The following is a 17398-nucleotide window of genomic DNA, read 5'->3' on the forward strand; positions in this document are numbered from 1 at the left end:
CGCTTGCCGAAAGTACAGTGTATGCACATGTATGTTGACGGCTCGGTGTGATACGAACCACGTTAAACATGTGCAGGCAACATTTTTTCCGTATCGTTTTCGTTTTGTTACATCAACATGTTACCTGCTGGTTGCTCTTACAACAGTAACTGACAGCAAAGTGTCAGTCCCGTTTAATCATCATCAGTCCGATCCAAGTGCTCTTTGACAGCGGAAGTTGTTTTGCTCGCTCCGCAGGCGATTTTTTTATGTTTTAAGATTATTAGATATGCAATCCAAACAACGACAGCAAGAGGAATTTTAATAGTGCGATTTAGTTGCTGGCAAAAAGCACCGTGCAGATAGTCCCACCAGTCAATTTGCTGTTGAATTTCTTGAAGAGCAGTGCAATGTTTGGTCGCGTTGAATTATTTATTAATAGCTTGATTATGCTTATGCTTCGACGGCCTCATCAGTGTTCTGTCTTGATTCATTAGATGGGCTTCCTTTGACGAAGCTGTTGTAGTGATTATAAGTGAAATGGTTCGGTGAAAAAATGTCGGTGAAACCGAAGAATGGTAAACGATTAGGTTTCGGCTGATAAGAATAGCTTTGGGTGACGAATTTATGGTACCGTATTGATAGAATCGGAAAACGGATAGCTGTCGTTCGGGCTCACCCAGTTTTATCTATATCTATTCGGGTGTTGGTTCTAATGGAAAAGTGTGTCTGAAGGCAGTGATTTTGGCTTCCTATTGGCCGAAGACGGAAACCTGACCCGAGAAGAACAAGTGATAAAGTGATTAATTAGTTGCTTGGAAGAGTGTAAACTATCGGTACCCGCAACGAACGGATACATTTCGGACAAATTGAAACGCAAACAGGATGGATTTGGCAAATCTCTTTCTCTTTTGTCTGATGTCCTGCGTGATTGGCGCCGTGCTGATGCTGCTGATTCAGTACTACGCTTTTGTGCGGTACTTTCACCTGCCGGAGCTGAGCGACGAACAAGAGCAGTTCCGAAAGTCAGCCTTCAGCGAACCCTACGTGCTACCGGATGTAAGTACTGATGGAAAAGAAAAGTTTACTTTAAACTTTTATCCTTTGTTGTAATCACTCGTCTTATTTACTGCTTTTCTTTTATGTGCATATGCTTTCAATGGCAGTAGGTACCTATTCTGTTACCACGAATATAGGCAAATACTGAACGATACTTAAGTAACAATCAATCGATCTGAGTGAAAATTTCTTAGTACATACGCGGCAAGATTCTGGGTGATAAAACATACTCTATCAAGTGTTTCGATGAACGATAATCTTCGCTAAAAATATGTGCGCAAAGTCTCTCCAAATCAGAACATCATAAGACTAGTACATAAGGTACTACATTCCACTTTCGGAACTTATTTACAGCCTTCCGAACCTGCGACGTCTGACTTGTTAGACTAGAACTGTATCACGAAGTCAATTGAGAAACACGTCTTGCGTCAAACAATCCAACCAAATTGCCGGAATCGTTCGCATATTAGTATATCTGCATTTGGTCGACTGGATGCAGACCGTCTTAGGAAAGATCCTAAAAAGAGTATTTGACTGTGTGAGATAATTGGCGAGGCTCGAAATTACTTACTTTCTTACACAGAAGCTGTGTCCATTCAACCTGTTCCACTCTAGCAATACAGATAGAAAGTAGTTACAGTGACTGATATATAACTAATACAAGTCACTGAGCTCGGTTATCGTTTGACCTTCCAAGTTCCAACGACGTGCTTAATCCAACGCAGCCGGCCGGTTTTTGCAGCATGAACGATGCGAGGTTTTCCTAACAACTAGCTCAACTAGCTCGATTCGCATGATTTGTTCTTGACACCAATGTTGCAAATCGAGTGAGAAGCAAACGATGTCCTCCCGTATGCGAGCGAATGTTTGAAGTACAGTATCCAACACTTACTTCACTGACGCAAGCGTACGACACATAACCACTGGTGCTGGGTGCTTACATTCTGCAAACAGAACACTCGCGACCATACAGCCTTGTGGTATCGTTCTGCACAGCCCACTCACGAAACCAACGGCTCGCTTATGGGGACATAATTGATCGTAATTTACTTATATATTATAACAGAACTACATTATTTTAATCACACTGTATCTATTTGAATTAGAATTTATAAACTTTTTAGATCTTATAAATTAATGCTAAAACCAATCGCGCTATAAGCGTGACTAGTTTACATTGTATGCCGCTTATTTGTTCACCTAGTGGGACATAAGTCGAGCAGTTGAGAGCGGTATATCTAGCAACCAACGAGATAGTGATCCAGAGCAGATCGTAACCCAACCCTTATGCCTGGTTGCCAACATCCGCCGTCTCGTAAGGATGAGTAACGGAGTCGTCCTTACCATTTCCATCTACATAATGGAACTTTTTTGGCTTCGCAGTCGTAGTAAGTTTCCATCTACTTCTAAACCGCCAGCTAGGAAACGGGACGTCGATACATACTGTCCGATATCTGGACCACAGCCTGTCGGATTCTTCTATTTTGTCCAGCAATCACCTCAAGGACTTTTCCCCAAATCCATGCATTTCTTTTTAACAAGTCAATTACAACAACCAGATCGTTGGGCGGAGGAGTGGATGGAAGGCGTAGTCTGTCCCATCTACAAAAAGGGCGACCGGCTAGACTGCTGTAACTACCGCCGCATTACGCTGGTCAACGCCGCCTACAAGGTGCTCTCCCAGATTCTGTTGCGTCGTCTATCCCCAATAGCAAGAGAATTCGTAGGGCAGTCTCAGGCGGGCTTTATGGGGGCCCGTGCTACTACGGATCAAATTTTTACTCTCCGACAAATCCTTCAGAAATGTCGAGAGTACAACGTGCCCACGCATCATATTTTCGTGGATTTCAGAGCAGCATACGATACCGATGAACGCGAACAGCTATGGCAGATAATGCACGAGTACGGTTTTCCGGACAAACTGACGCGGCTGATCAAAGCTACTCTGGAACGAGTGATGTGCTACGTGCGCGTTTCGGGGCACTCTCAACACCCTTTCGAATCGCGCAGAGGGTTACGGAAAGGGGATGGACTGTCCTGTATGTTGTTCAATATCGCTATTGAAGGTGTGATCCGGCGAGCGGGCATTGAAACGAGGAGAACGATCTTCAGTAAGAGTAGCCAACTCCTAGCCTTTGCTGACGACCCCGACATCATTACTAGAAACCGTGGGACGGCGGAGGTAATCTACGCCAGACTAAAAACGGAGGCTAGGAGGATAGGATTACAAATTAATGCGTTGAAAACCAAATATATGGTGGAAAGAGGCTCCCGAGATAGTAACGTTTGCCTCCCACGGACAGTGACTATTGACGGCGATGAACTGGAAGTGGTTGATGAGTTCGTATATTTGGGATCTCTGGTCACCGCCGACAATAATACGAGTAAGGAGATCCAACGACGCATTCAAGCTGGAAATCGAGCCTACTTTTTCCTTCGCAAGACGTTTCGATCAAGGAGCATACGCCGCCGCACAAAACTGACGATGTACAAAACGCTAATCAGACCGGTAGTCCTCTACTGACTTGAGACAGTAACTTTACTTACGGAAGACATACGTGCACTTGCCGTTTTTGAACGAAAGGCGTTGCGGACTATTTTTGGCGGAGTACAGACGGAAAGCGGAGAGTGGCGGAGACGTATGAATCACGAGCTACAGGCACTGTTTGGAGAGATTCCCATCGTACAGCTGGCGAAAGTTGGGAGACTACGGTGGGCCGGCCACGTCGCAAGGATGCTGGACGACTATGTAGTGAAATCCGTTCTCTTCAAGAACCCCACCGGCACCAGGAATAGAGGGGCTCAACGTGCTAGATGACTCGACCAGGTTGAAGCCGACTTGCGTGTGTCGAGACGCGCAACGAATTGGCGACGAGTAGCCCAGAACCGAGTACAATGGAGAGGAATTCTTGATACGGCAAGAGTCACCCCGGCTCTCGGCGGAATAAGTAAGTAAGTAAGTAAGATCGTTGGGCATCAACGCTCGTACCTCATCGTGACATTTCTTCGTGCTAATGCTTTGTCAATCAGAACGATCAGCATACCACAAGAAGGCAGCAACACTAAACACCACACTCGCCCTCGCTGTGGTAGGGGAATTGTGTATAACGTGCCTCCCCCCCCCCCTTCGTTTTTCCCTAAATAAGCGAAATTAAAATGCAAAACCGCCCAGAAACCATAGTATTTGGTTGAACCAGCCTACTATGTAAGTATGACAGTTGTCACATGCTGTAAAACCAAAACAAAAATAAATTTGTATTTTAGCAGCTTTCCACAAGCTATTTTCTTGTCGAAATCTGTAAATAACCGGTTGTTGCAATTCGATTGCGTAAAGTGAGCTTCAAAAAGACATCCCTCCCAAAAAAGACGGTATGAAACGCTAGATTCGCTTTAGCATTCAATGTTTTTTCAAATAAGTAAAAGCGGGCCAATATGCCCCACTTGCAGTGGTACAATTTGCTCCCTGGCAAATGTGGCTATAAACATAGGAAAATAGATCTAAGTAGAAGTCAATTGCCATTATTCAACTCAATTAACATTGTAGAGTAACCGTGGTGGAAATTTTTCTACCAACGTCCAAATTTCAGGTAATTCAACTAAGGGGTGCAAAATGCCAGAGCTGCAGTGTAATGTGCTCCATGTATAAAAGAAAAAGTGCACCAGAAGGCCGAAACTAGGTTTATTTTATTAAAAATACGATATTTTGAAAACAACGGAAATAGTTTTACTTTCTACAAAATAGAGTTTGTCTATCTCTGGTAGAAATACTCAAATTACCGCAAATTGGGCATATTATACCGCAGGTGGGGCATTTTACCCCGCGCAGACGAGAAGCACAACATTTAGGTGATTTTATTAAATAATTCCTAGCATATTCATTCCACAATACAGATCAAATAAACAATTTCAATTGGTTAACAGCTCAAATACCAACATATACTCGTAATTGTAACGTTAATTTGGGAAACATTACAGAGATATAACCATTTATACTTAGGGGGGCACATTCTACACATTTCCCCTACAACAGAGCGATCGAATCAAAACAACAATCGTCAACCATGCTCCCAGACCTCTCACGGAAACAAAAATGGTCATGTTACAAATATAATATTTACAAAAATGGTTTTAGGAATCGTGTTTTTATGACAAGGCACAGAAACGATATTAAAATAATGAAATAGTGATGCAAAAATGGCTCCAAAATGACACAAACATGGTGCTACTAAGGCTTGTTCGCGACAAAATCTGGACACCTCAATTTTGCAATAAAACAAATTTGCTAGAAGTTTAATTCATGAAACAATTTTATATCATTTATGTGTGTATCGTTAATAATTATCAAACAAATTAACATTACTAATTTGGTCTGCGTGAAAAAATGGCGAACTTTGGGGTTTACCCTTGCCATGAGGGTCAGTGCAGACTTGTTGGCAACCAATTTAGCTGCGTTTGCCTAAGATTTTCGAAATTTATCTATAGTTGTTGCTTGTTGTTTGTGCTGGGACAGCTCTTTCTTCACCAAAGCCCAATACCGCTCGATGGGGCGTAACTCTGGACAGTTGGATTCGCCTCCTTCGGTAAAATATGGACTCCATTAGCATCATACCATTCCAAAACATCGTTGGCGTAGTGACAGGATCCCAAATCAGGCCAAAACAGCGAGGGTACATCATGACTGTGTAGGAACGGTAACAATCGTTTCTGCAGGCATTCTTCACGGTATATTGCCTAACCGTTGCCGTAGTGATGTAACTTTTGCTTGCTCGACCACAGCTGCATATGGCCTGCCATAGTAAATATTTTTTGGGGAACTTGGCTTTCTTCTTTGTCCTAAAATGCTCTGAAATGCCATTCCGTTTCATGGCAGTGTAAAAAGACATACCTACCAGGAAGCTGTTTAAAGTCTTCTAGGACATATGTTTTATCGTCCATTATAACGCATGGAAACTTCGTTAAATATTCGCGATAGAGCTTACGAGCGCGTGTTTTGGCCGTCGTATTTTGCTTATCATTGCGGTTTGGTACAGTCCTCACCTTGAAAGACTTCATGCCTTGTCGTTGCTTAGAAGTGTGCACGAATGTTGGCGACATTTTTATTTTACGAGCAATGGTACGTACAGAAAGATGTGGTCTCCTCCGTAATATTTGTTTTACCTTCGCATCCTTGTGGTGGTTCCTCAGATATATTTTTTGTTCCACTTTCCTTCTTCCTAGCTGTTGTCAAGCGAGTATCGAACGATTATAAAACACTGTGAACAGTGCTTGGAGGAAATCCAAGCTTTTTGGCAAGTTTTCTTAACGAGAGATCCGGATTTTCATTGCGACCGCACACAATTGCTTTTCGCACCTGCTCTTTTTTCGACGCCATTTTACGCTGAGCGCTTGTAATATAAACAAGTGTTATATTTTCTGAAAGAACAGATATACGTCTACCACTCTATAAATTTTTTAACTCATTGTTAATGTATTTCCGAAGCTGTGTGTGTTTAGGGGTGTCCAAATTTTGTCGCGACCAAGCCTTATAAACGTTCATTTAGCTACTAATAAGTTACCAGCATTGTAACACCGTAAATACAAAAAACAAAGCAAAACTTTATTCAGCAAAATTGTAGATAATAATCCGTCCCATATATAACGTTGTAAAATTTTGCTCGGCTGAGACGGTACTGTCAAATGAATTAAAATTGATTGGTGGACATGTGGTTTTGGGGTGGTATTTGAACTTTATCACAATGAAGTCCCATTCTGATTCAAACTGCTAAAATTTCTCTGTTAGCTTTATCAAAAACCGATATTGTACTGTAGTGGTAAAACTAGATGGATAAAAAATAGTTTTGTAGCACAAATTGACGGTATCAATTTTTAAACTAATACAACGTTTGATATGGTACAAATTAAATAAAAAATACCGAATACTTAAAAAAATGTTTGAAATAATCATGAAAAATTTACGATACTGTGACGGTTTAGAAGACAAAATCCTTGCAAAAATTTTGTGCTCCACCTTCTGTCAACGTCCGGGTACGCCAGCGCGTTGAACTCTACCTCCTTAATCGGCTGCCTGTGTTTGCTTCTGGCGAAAAACATTCCCTTTCCATAGGCCAGAAAACAAATTACAACTGCATTGTATAGTATAGCACCTGCTCATTGTTTAAGCAGTGGCGTACTTTCACAGTTCCGAAAGAACAAAGGTAAATATTACATCAGATCAGCACCCGTACGATTTTCATAAGTTTTGCGAAAGAAAAGAAAGCATTTTATACCAGCTAAGTACGAACTTCGGAGGTAGTTAAAATAAGTACAATACGAAAAGGATAGTTCTTGTTACCTGATGTGTAAGTCGAGTATCCCTTAGATGATGACATTTTTGAATTTTACTTGGAGGTTTTCCCAAATGATATTTTTTAACACTGAAATGAAAGTGTTAGCAAATCCGTCTCCTATCAACACTTCGTGCGTTTAGATTAGAAAGAGATCAAACCACGTTCTTTCTGAGAAACAATAACAACAGAAAACAAACAGGTACCAACATACTTACAAAGATGGGGGATGGAATCTGGGCTTATTCGTAGGCGAAGCATCTCCACGAAGAAAGGCTTACGCCGGTTGGGTTGTTAAGACTAACACATTTTTGTAAAGGTAGGCGTACAGCTTTGTAAGAATCTGTTGGCTAAGACCCCACGGGTAACGGGTATGGTTGTTTCACAAATGATGTAACCGATCAAAAGGTGCAGGCAAGAATTAACTTGCGGTACCCCTGTGCACAGTTGGACAGATCGTCCATATGATTGACCAAACCATCAGGAGTTTTTGGAAGTTGCTTCTGTTTTCAGCATAAAATTTTATGGAAACTTCAGTGTTCAGTGTAAATTTTCTCCTAACTTTCTTTTTGATTAGTAAATTTTACTAATACGTCCGACAATAATTTTTAACTACACTGGAACTGTAAGTAAATCAAAATTAAACGGAGAATATGTCTAGTTTAAGCAACAGAACGTAACATTAAAAATTTTGCGGTAAAATTGAAAGTTTTACTCGAGCTCTTGCACAGCGGTGTCTCACTGTGCGGCATTCTATTCGTTTATTGCCAGCTAATTTCCACTACGTGATACCGCAGTACACATGTTTTTGCTGTATTCCACCCATTGGGCATGTTATTTCGCGTGCGCGTGTCTATCTGTTATTATCCGAAGTAACATCTGATTTGTAAGTCAATTGAATCATTCGGTGTAGATGTAATTGCTTAAATTTTTATCGATCCGCATTTCGCACAGCAGAAACTTATGGAATTAATTATTGTCACTCCTGCGGCGTAGCAAGTGACGATGATAGCTCACTGGCTGGTAGCATCATGACAGAAGAAATCAGCAGCGAGCAGCAATATTTAGGTGGTTGAACTTTCATGCATCGGCGGGCCATCGCTACTGGATAGAACGTGATGTCACGTTGCCACGAGCGATTCTCGCTTCAGCTAACAATGAATTGATTCTATCGGTGATTTTTGTTCATGCACAGATAGCTCACAATGGAAAACTTCTCGATGACTGGCAAACAACGGTGTGATTCTCCTTGATCAGGTAGTCGGTAGAGATGTCGTTTGATAATAATAATATTGAGTTTTTTAAACATCATTCATCATTATACTGAATCGAATTTATGTGAATGTATTCAAATTGATCACGATCGGTGAATTTAATTACAATTCAAAAATTATATTTTTTTAAAGCGTGTAGGGTGCTTATCTCTACATATTAGCGTTGGTAAGAGGAAATGCTTATCAACTTAGGGACTATATTGGCTCGTTTCATTATCCCTGATTTTTATCTTCAGGTATAATATAAGTTCAAGTTGTCATGTAGTTTTCGAGCCGTAAATCTCGCATGTGCATAGCATTTTTCGATATAAATTAAATTATTGTTGTATATGATCACCATTGACATTATATTTAATTTGTTGAAAAGGTATTTTTTATATCTTAATTTTCGTAAATACTGGCTTTACAAGAAAATTTTCGAATATCCAGGCTAGTCTCATATAACTGGTGCTTACATACATACATACATATCTCCAGCCATCATTTTGCAATTTTCATCGGTCCTGGTCAATAACGGAGCAGCAACACACGGGCGGTATCTTATGCTTATGCTTATGCCTAATTACAAAAATTATATTTTTCCTATGCCTCAGCTCAGCCAGTGAAAAGTTTAACTGCCTTTCATGGCAATATGTTTCTCAAACGTAATGAAACAAATTTATTTGTTTATTTGAGCATCTTAGTAGAATACCTAAAACGATAAAAAAGAAGAAAAAGAAAAGTTATTCTACTAGAATTAAAGGATATAACTAACTTTTGTTTTTCTTCTTTTTTATCACTACAATCTTTTACCGACTGGTGATTCTTTTTTATCGTAACGAAACATATATTTACAAAACACATAAACAATATAAACGTAAATCTTATAACCATTTTATTTATATACTAGTTGAGCCCGAATCTTACGATCCGGAAAATATAAATGTCTGTTTAGAATTCCGAAAACTGCGGATACATTCCATTGGTCAGTGTTTGCGAAGATGTTTAATCTTTGTATTAATGCTTTGAGTTCTTATATTGCATAATATAGTTCTAAGATGTCGTACATAAGAGTTACAGCCGGAAACTGAAGAAACAGTTTTTATGGTCCTATTGACTTTTGGACGTATTGGAGCAGTCGAGCAGTCGAATCGAGCAGTTAAGTCGATCTGTCGAATCAAACAGAATTCAAGCAGTTGAGTCTAGCAGTCAAATCGAGCAGTTAAATCAAGCTGTTCAGTCAAGCAGTCCAGCCGAGCAGTTGAGTCGAGCAGTCGAGTTGGTCAGTTGAACCGAGCAGTCGAGGCAAGCAGTTTAATCGAGCAGTTAAGTCGAATAGTCCCGTCGAGCAGTTGAATCGAGTAGTCTAGTCGCACAGTTGAATCGAGTAGTCCAGTCGAGCAGCTGAATCGAGCAGCTAGGTCGAGCTGTCGAATCAACCAGTTAAGACAAGCAGTTGAGTCGAGCAGTCTAGTCGATCTGTTGAATCAAGCTGTTAGTTGAGTCGAGGAATCAAATCGAGTAGTTTAATCGAGCAGTTAAATCGGGTTGAGCCGTTGAGTCGAGCAGCCGATTTGAATAGTCCAATCGAGTAGTCAAGTCAAGCAGTTCATTGAAGCAGTCGAGTTGAGCAGTTGAGTCGAGTTGTCCAGTCGAGTAGTGGAATCAAGCAGTTGAATCGAGCAGTTGAGTCGAGCGTCGAATCGAACAGTTGAGTCCAGCAGTTGAGCAGATAAATCAAGCTGTCCAGTCAAGCAGTCCAGTCGAGCAGTCGAATCGAACAGTCCAGTCGAGCAGTTCAATCGTGCAGTTAAGTCGAGCAGTCGGGTCGAGTAGTAAGTAAAGCAAATGTGTCAAGCAGTCGAATCGAGTAGTAAAGTCGAGTCAGGGACTGTCCTGTCAGGGACCTGTTTTTAGTTACTGATAAGCCTCTTATGACGTCCTGTCAGAGCTGGTTTTCGGTACAGACATAAGCCTCTTATATAAATAGACTAAGACTATTTGTGTTATGCTATACAGTATTGTTGTGATTATATCAGCCCCTCCGTGAATTTTGGGATGATATAATTGGAAAGCAGATAGAGTAATAACCCGATTTTGTCACCCCCTCGATGAATTTAGGGATTACAAAACCGATATAGTGGCAAATTTTTTTTGCAGATAACTTTGAACGAAGTACATATATTCTATTCTGACCGCTTTTAGAATATTTCGCACTCCCTTCTACCTCCCTGTGGACATTTGTTACCTTTTCACAGCAGTGTCGAATAGCCAAAACACGTAAGTTTTAAGGGTGGTATCTTTGGAAAAGTTTATTAATAAAATACAGCGCATATTATCACACTATTTGTGAGTCCGTGAATCCATTTACTAGATGATAGATAGATGGTAGATTTACTAAATGCATGTCGGCTATGTTGCCAAAATCGAAACCGTGCCAAAATCGAGACCCTTTTTCGATATGAAAAAATTTAATGTAAATGCTTTAGAAGTTGACTAAATATCATTATTCAACGATTGCAACCATTTTATGTTTAAAAAGTCCGACAAGAGCTATCCGTCCGGTGCAAATAAGTTATTGATACCCTGCGGTAAGACGTAGTCCTACGGCAATAAAAATATTATTGTTCGAAATCACATAACTTTTTTTCATGAACATACTCAGGGCATCATTTGTTCGTCATTTAAAGCATGTATGCGGAAACTGATTGATATTTAAGCATATTTTTGGTAGTGAAATATCTTGTGTTGCCAAAAACGAATACTTTTGTTGCCCAAATCGAACCATGCCAAATTCAAAATCCAACTGTAATTCTAGAACATACAGCACTGAGCAACTTTGCTGAATATAGTAACTACTTGTCTTTTACTGGTTGCGAAATAGAATGATTTGTTGAAAAACAGTATTTAAACATCAATTATGCTCAATAACTTTACATCTGATTTTTTTTATTGCTATTCTGAAGATAGATAAAGTATTTATTTACAATATTTTGAAAGGTTATTATACGTTGGACGGCTTTTAATTACGAATTTTTTTTTCTAAATTTTGCACTTACCGTGCACCACGAGGTGAGATTGTACCAAACTATAACGATCGGTTCGGCGTGTGATATTTACATACACGACAAAAATGGGTCAGTGCGTCATCAGTCCCTGTGCATTGCTTACTAGGGAATACAATATTTTGACAATTTAGATTGCATTATGTTTTAACGAGCAAACAGTATCGTAGGTGTGCTAAATAACTAAAATCCATTTATTCTTTTTTACTAGAAATTTCAGATCCTTTAAATAAACACTTTAATATGACCTATGGCTTTACCTTATGTATACTGTCGGTTTAAAGGTGAGGCAGATTGCGTGTTCTCTGGCTGCAGTATCTCGAACGAAGTAAATAATTAATTTGTTGAATGATCAAATATATAAGTCTTCTGATATTTTACGGCCCTTTCATTTCCCCTTTCTAAAGCCTGTAGACGCTACTACATATTTAGTAGATGTCTATAAACCACGCACTTATTATTGGTTGTTGTAGACCACCCAAGTAGTTTACGTCCATACGTTTTATTATAATTTGTCAGGTGCGTTGTTTTTGGCGTTGCGCACAACGCCGAAACGATATGCAGAGCAAGTTAGACGACCTCTCCGAGGGCTCCCAGGCAGCAGGTCTCACAGTCAATGTAGCGAAAACTAAGTCTATGGTAGTGAACACTGACAATTCCACCAACTTTACAGTAGCGGGGTAACAAGTTGAGCAGGTAGCCGTCTTTCAATATCTTGGTAGCCAAACAACGCCCGATGGTGGTACCAAGACTGATATAGCCACACGGATCAGGAAGGCCAGGGGTGCCTTTGCAGGTCTGCGAAACATTTGGCGCTCAAACCAGATCACTCTACGTACGAAAACCCGAATCTTTAATTCAAACGTTAAATCCGTACTGCTGTATGCCTGCGAAACGTGGTGCGTCTCAGCGGAGACAACGCAAAAACTGCAGGTATTCATTAACCGGTGCCTGCGATATATTATTCGTGCCTGGTGGCCTGATAATTGGATATCCAATGAGGAACTCCATCGTCGGTGTCATCAACGGCCGATAACCACAGAAATTCGTGAGCGTAGGTGGAAGTGGATCGGACACACCTTGAGGAAAGGAGCGAACGAGGTTTGCAGAGCAGCACTCGACTGGAATCCACAAGGACAGCGTAGAAGAGGCAGACCCAGAGGCTCATGGAGACGGAGCTTAGCCAACGACATCCGGGCTGTAGACGAGAACCTGTCCTGGCGACAGGTAAAAGCCATGGCGGGTAACCGTCAGCAGTGGAGATCTCTAATTTCATCCCTTTGTTCTGCCGGACCGGCGGACATGGACACATAAGTAAGTAAGTAAGTTGTTTTTGGTCGTCACACGACTTCTAATAGCCCACGTGGTTCATGGTCGGTCCCATATGGACTAGTTCATATTGTTCTACATGTGTATTGTTGTACATGTATACTGTTTATTTATTAGATATTTAGCTTAACTTCAAGCCCTTCTAGGGGGTGACATTGTGCCAAAGTTCATGTAATTTCAATATTATCAATATTCATTGCAACTAAACCATCTTTCTGGCAGTTGTTAACTAAACATTGAAATATATGTTGACAGGCTTTGAATCAATTTAATGGCTAAATTGTGTGTATAACAAGCTAAAGAACAAAAATCTATGCTTTTTTTTGGCACAATCTCACCTCAGCAGGCGGTACATTAAAATACATATTTTCTTTAAAGACTATTTACCGCTAGGAACTAGGATGCATGTTTAATGAGTTATGAAATATTTAGCACCCTCAAAAAATTACGCATTTTAGTGTAAAATAAACTTGAGAGTAATCCGTTTTCGTCCGATATTTAACCCTCCGAGTTTTTGTTCGACATATTACGAAGCCAACTGTTAGTACAGAACAATTGCGGGGGGCGGGGGGTACTCCTACTACGATTCTTGTTACTAACCATCTTTTCCAGCCGAGTTTGGAATATGCGACGACTGGCCTGTTAGACCAATGTCGTACGTCGAAGATAGCTATATGGTACATATATTTTTATTATGCATTTTCCAACACACTTCCTTCCGTAGTACTAGTCTCAAGCTGTACAGCCCGTCCCACCTTTTTCTCTCTAAAAGTCCAATGACTGCCACGCTACTGCCCACTATACATCATAAAAGAAATGACATATGGAATCTGAGCAGAATAGCAGTTCATTTTGATAAATCAAAAGCGTGACGAAATAGGGTAAAAAACGTAACATAATCGGGTAAAAACGTGACAAAATCGGGTAATAAACATGACAAAATCAGGGAGTGACAAAATCGGGAAAGACAAAATCGGGTTACCACTGTATAATCGGATTTTTTTTGCTCGAAGTATGCCAAGTTTACTAATGAATTATGTTCTATCTTCTTGCATTATTAGGGTAGTCATGTTTCCACACATTAGGGCGAATCAAAAAAAAGTTTTAAATGCGCACCAAAAATACGATGTCTTTATAAAAGATGTACAACATACTAAAATAAGTAACTTTGTCTCTCGCTTAAACGCTTCATAGCTAATTTCTATAAAGAGATGCAGCTAGAATGTCTTTGACAAAGTTGTTTGTATTATTACTTAATACATCTTTGCTGAACGCAACAAACCTGTATCTCGAATATGTGAGAAAATAAATTTCGTATTTCACTTTTAAGGGGAATAATTACAAAATGGTTGCTGTCAAATGAAGGATTTTTTTATACCAAGAAATATTGCCAAAGACACCATATGGAGAAAATCTCGCGTTTTGGCGTAATCTCATGTTATCACGTATTTCACGTTAAAATGTCTAAAGTACTCATTTCAGTTCAAATAGTTTAAAAAAATCATTGAATAGCTTGAAAATAACAAACACAATATTTATTTTTATAAATATTGATATAATCGATAAAATAGCTGATATAATCGGGGGTAGATATAATCAGGTGCTGATATAAGTGGAATCACACTGTATTAGTTAACGCGAGATTCTTCTTCTGAAATATCAAGGTTCATGGAATTTCCATTGGTTTCTGTTACTGCTTTTTATGTGAAAATATCAAACGAAAAAGTTTTATGCATTTGGCGCTCATAATATTTGTTCGCTAGACGCGTGCCTTATAAATAATTTCGAGTTTATTAAATTACAGCGTGTAATTTTATTACAATATAATAAAAAAAGTTGAAAACATTTTATGTTGTTACCTCGCAGCATTAATTGATAGATTTTATGCCATTCCATTATGCAATAGCATGCACAGTAAGCTACAAAAAATGTTTCTTCGTCTATTAACGTTGATACCCAATCCTTTTAATGGGCGTGCAATTGAAAACCTTTCATTCGATAGAGTCCTTTTAGAGTATTAACCTTGGGCTCTGAACTTTCACTTCCTTGCGAACTCAACGTTTTACGAATAAGTGGTTGTAAACTCACAACCACACCACAACAAATATATCCTAAATAACTTATTTAAAGTTAAACCTAGAGATTTTATAGACAAAAGTTTGAAAATGCTATTGAATTCTTATATGAGCAGAAAACAGAAAATAAAATACCTTCCGACTAGAGATGCCAATACCGAGGGGCTATTTCGAAAACCGATTTTTCGGTATTGATAAATTAAATACCGGTAAAACCGGTAAAAAACCGGTAAAAGCCAATACTAGAAAAATAAATTTAAAAATTGTAAAATTTGTAGAAAATGTTTCCATTAATCAATGGTACTCAATTTTTTTGGAACAGCTAATCTCTTAAAAAGTAATAAGTACGGAAAAGTGTTTATCGTGTCAACTATAAAACGAGACAGTCTTTACTGGGAAACTGCATACAATTTGAGTAATACCAAAATATATGGTCTTGTGGTCCAAATTGACAGCTTATTTTCCTACTAATTTTATTAAAGCCTTGTTCTTGCGGAAACATCTGTGATACCAGGTAATTGAAATATTTACAGGTTTTTCGAATTATTTTGAGTGACATAGAGCATTAGTGAATTTTGAGACACGCATTTTAAGGCGGAGGATAAATAATTGATCAGGAACTGAACATGGTCGGAAAAAACTGCATTACATAGCTCGTTTCACGCGGCTCGCAGTATGAATGGTTCTTACAAGTCAGTCTACGCTCACAGCGATGCAATCTTTGATAGTGGTTTCAGAAAACAGTCATACTGTCTATCCGTTGAGGATTGCCAACAACGAGTCAATAACCGAACTCCTCTTCCGTGATATGCTATAATATTTAAAAAAAAAAAAAATAAATAAATAAATAAATAAATAAAGTACTCCGTAATTTTTCACTGAAGATTTTCTGAAGAGCTAAAATGTGTATTGCACATTTTTACTGTTGCGCAATATTCTTAATTGTATTCTTAATTCAACTATCTTTCGATTTAGATGAATATTTTCCGTTTGTTAAAATTATATAATTGAGCTGTTATTTTCAGAACCTCGAATCTTTGAATTGAATTCGCCCTATACGTTAACAATCTGAACGGCAATGGAAGCTTCTTGAGTTATTTTTTCATTAAATTTACCATGTAAAAAAATACCGAAAATACCGGTTTTTGATCACGTAAAAACCGGTATTTCGGTATTGAAAAATAACACGGTAATACCGGTAAAACCGGTAAAGCATCCCTACTTCCGACTTGATTGTGTAAAAAGCTTTTTGTAACATTTTTGACCAACCTGGATGTGGTAATAAATTGTTTCCATATAAGCTAAGCGAAAAAAGTTTTAATTTAATAACAGCAATATTTCCGTTACTCGTTTAAGAAATAGCTAATTTTCAATGAAACACTGTGAACTTCTCTAATTTGTGAACTATATATTTGCGAATCACAAAATCTTCGACAACAAATAATTTTATTCGTGTTTGCTTATTTTATACAAACTGCATGCGGAATTGGATTTCTAATTTGGAAAGAAAGCAAATATGATGATGACGTCCATATGTTACATCATTTCCTTGAACAAACATATAAAGCAAAGAAGAAATGCACCATTGAGTTCCACTTCTAAACAAACGCGCTAATCCGCATATACCCATTTAGATTACCGCTGACACTCTTCTACAATACTTGTCATACCTACCAGCAATAAGCTGCCGAAAAGATAAGGTTTCAAACAGAATGTGTGAAGCGTGGATCGAAAACATGCCGGTTAAAACCAAAAAAATCCACAGCTGTGAAATCGTTAATTGTCGTGAAACTTTTTGAAAAAAAAAACCTAACCAACTAATTTAGAGACTCTCTCCGGCGCCCTTTTCTTTCTTAACAATGACGCCAGCAGCTGATTCGAACGATCCCTCATAATTTCAGCATGTGCAGTATATTTTTACATTTGCTATGTAAGACCTAAGTAAAGGTATCAAAATCTGAACTGAGATCTGGAACCAAGCCAAGTAAAAACTATGTGATTTAGTTTCACTTAAAAGATTTTTCGGCTTTTTGTAAATTACTATGTGTTGATTGAATGGTTCGTTTGTATTTTGTGAAAATTGGAAAACAATCTCAATTTTCTAATATGAATAAGTACGTATTACCTTTTAATGTTTATTTATAATGAATTCGTTCTTGTATCCAGTTTCATCGGCTTTATTATACCAATAATCCCAATGAATTCACCTAGCTCAATGCTATGCTATGCATTATAAATTTATTAAGACTTAAGCATATTTTAAATACTTAATTTTGTTGCTAAAATCCAAGTTTCCGTCAGCATCTTAGTAGAAA

General features: G+C 38.7%; 1 protein-coding gene across 1 annotated transcript in view; it reads left to right on the top strand.

The window, feature by feature from the left end:
- Positions 1–215: 215 nt before the first annotated feature.
- Positions 216–17398, top strand: part of LOC128739600 (PDZ domain-containing protein 8) — a 53791-nt gene continuing 36608 nt past the window's right edge. The window contains exon 1 of the mRNA XM_053835096.1: positions 216–1038. Within this exon, the coding sequence (XP_053691071.1) occupies positions 865–1038 (174 nt within the window). The 5' untranslated portion in view covers positions 216–864. The remainder of the gene's footprint in view (positions 1039–17398) is intronic.

The sequence above is a fragment of the Sabethes cyaneus genome, chromosome 3 (assembly GCF_943734655.1).
Source record: "Sabethes cyaneus chromosome 3, idSabCyanKW18_F2, whole genome shotgun sequence".
Classification (NCBI taxonomy): Eukaryota; Metazoa; Arthropoda; class Insecta; order Diptera; family Culicidae; genus Sabethes; species Sabethes cyaneus.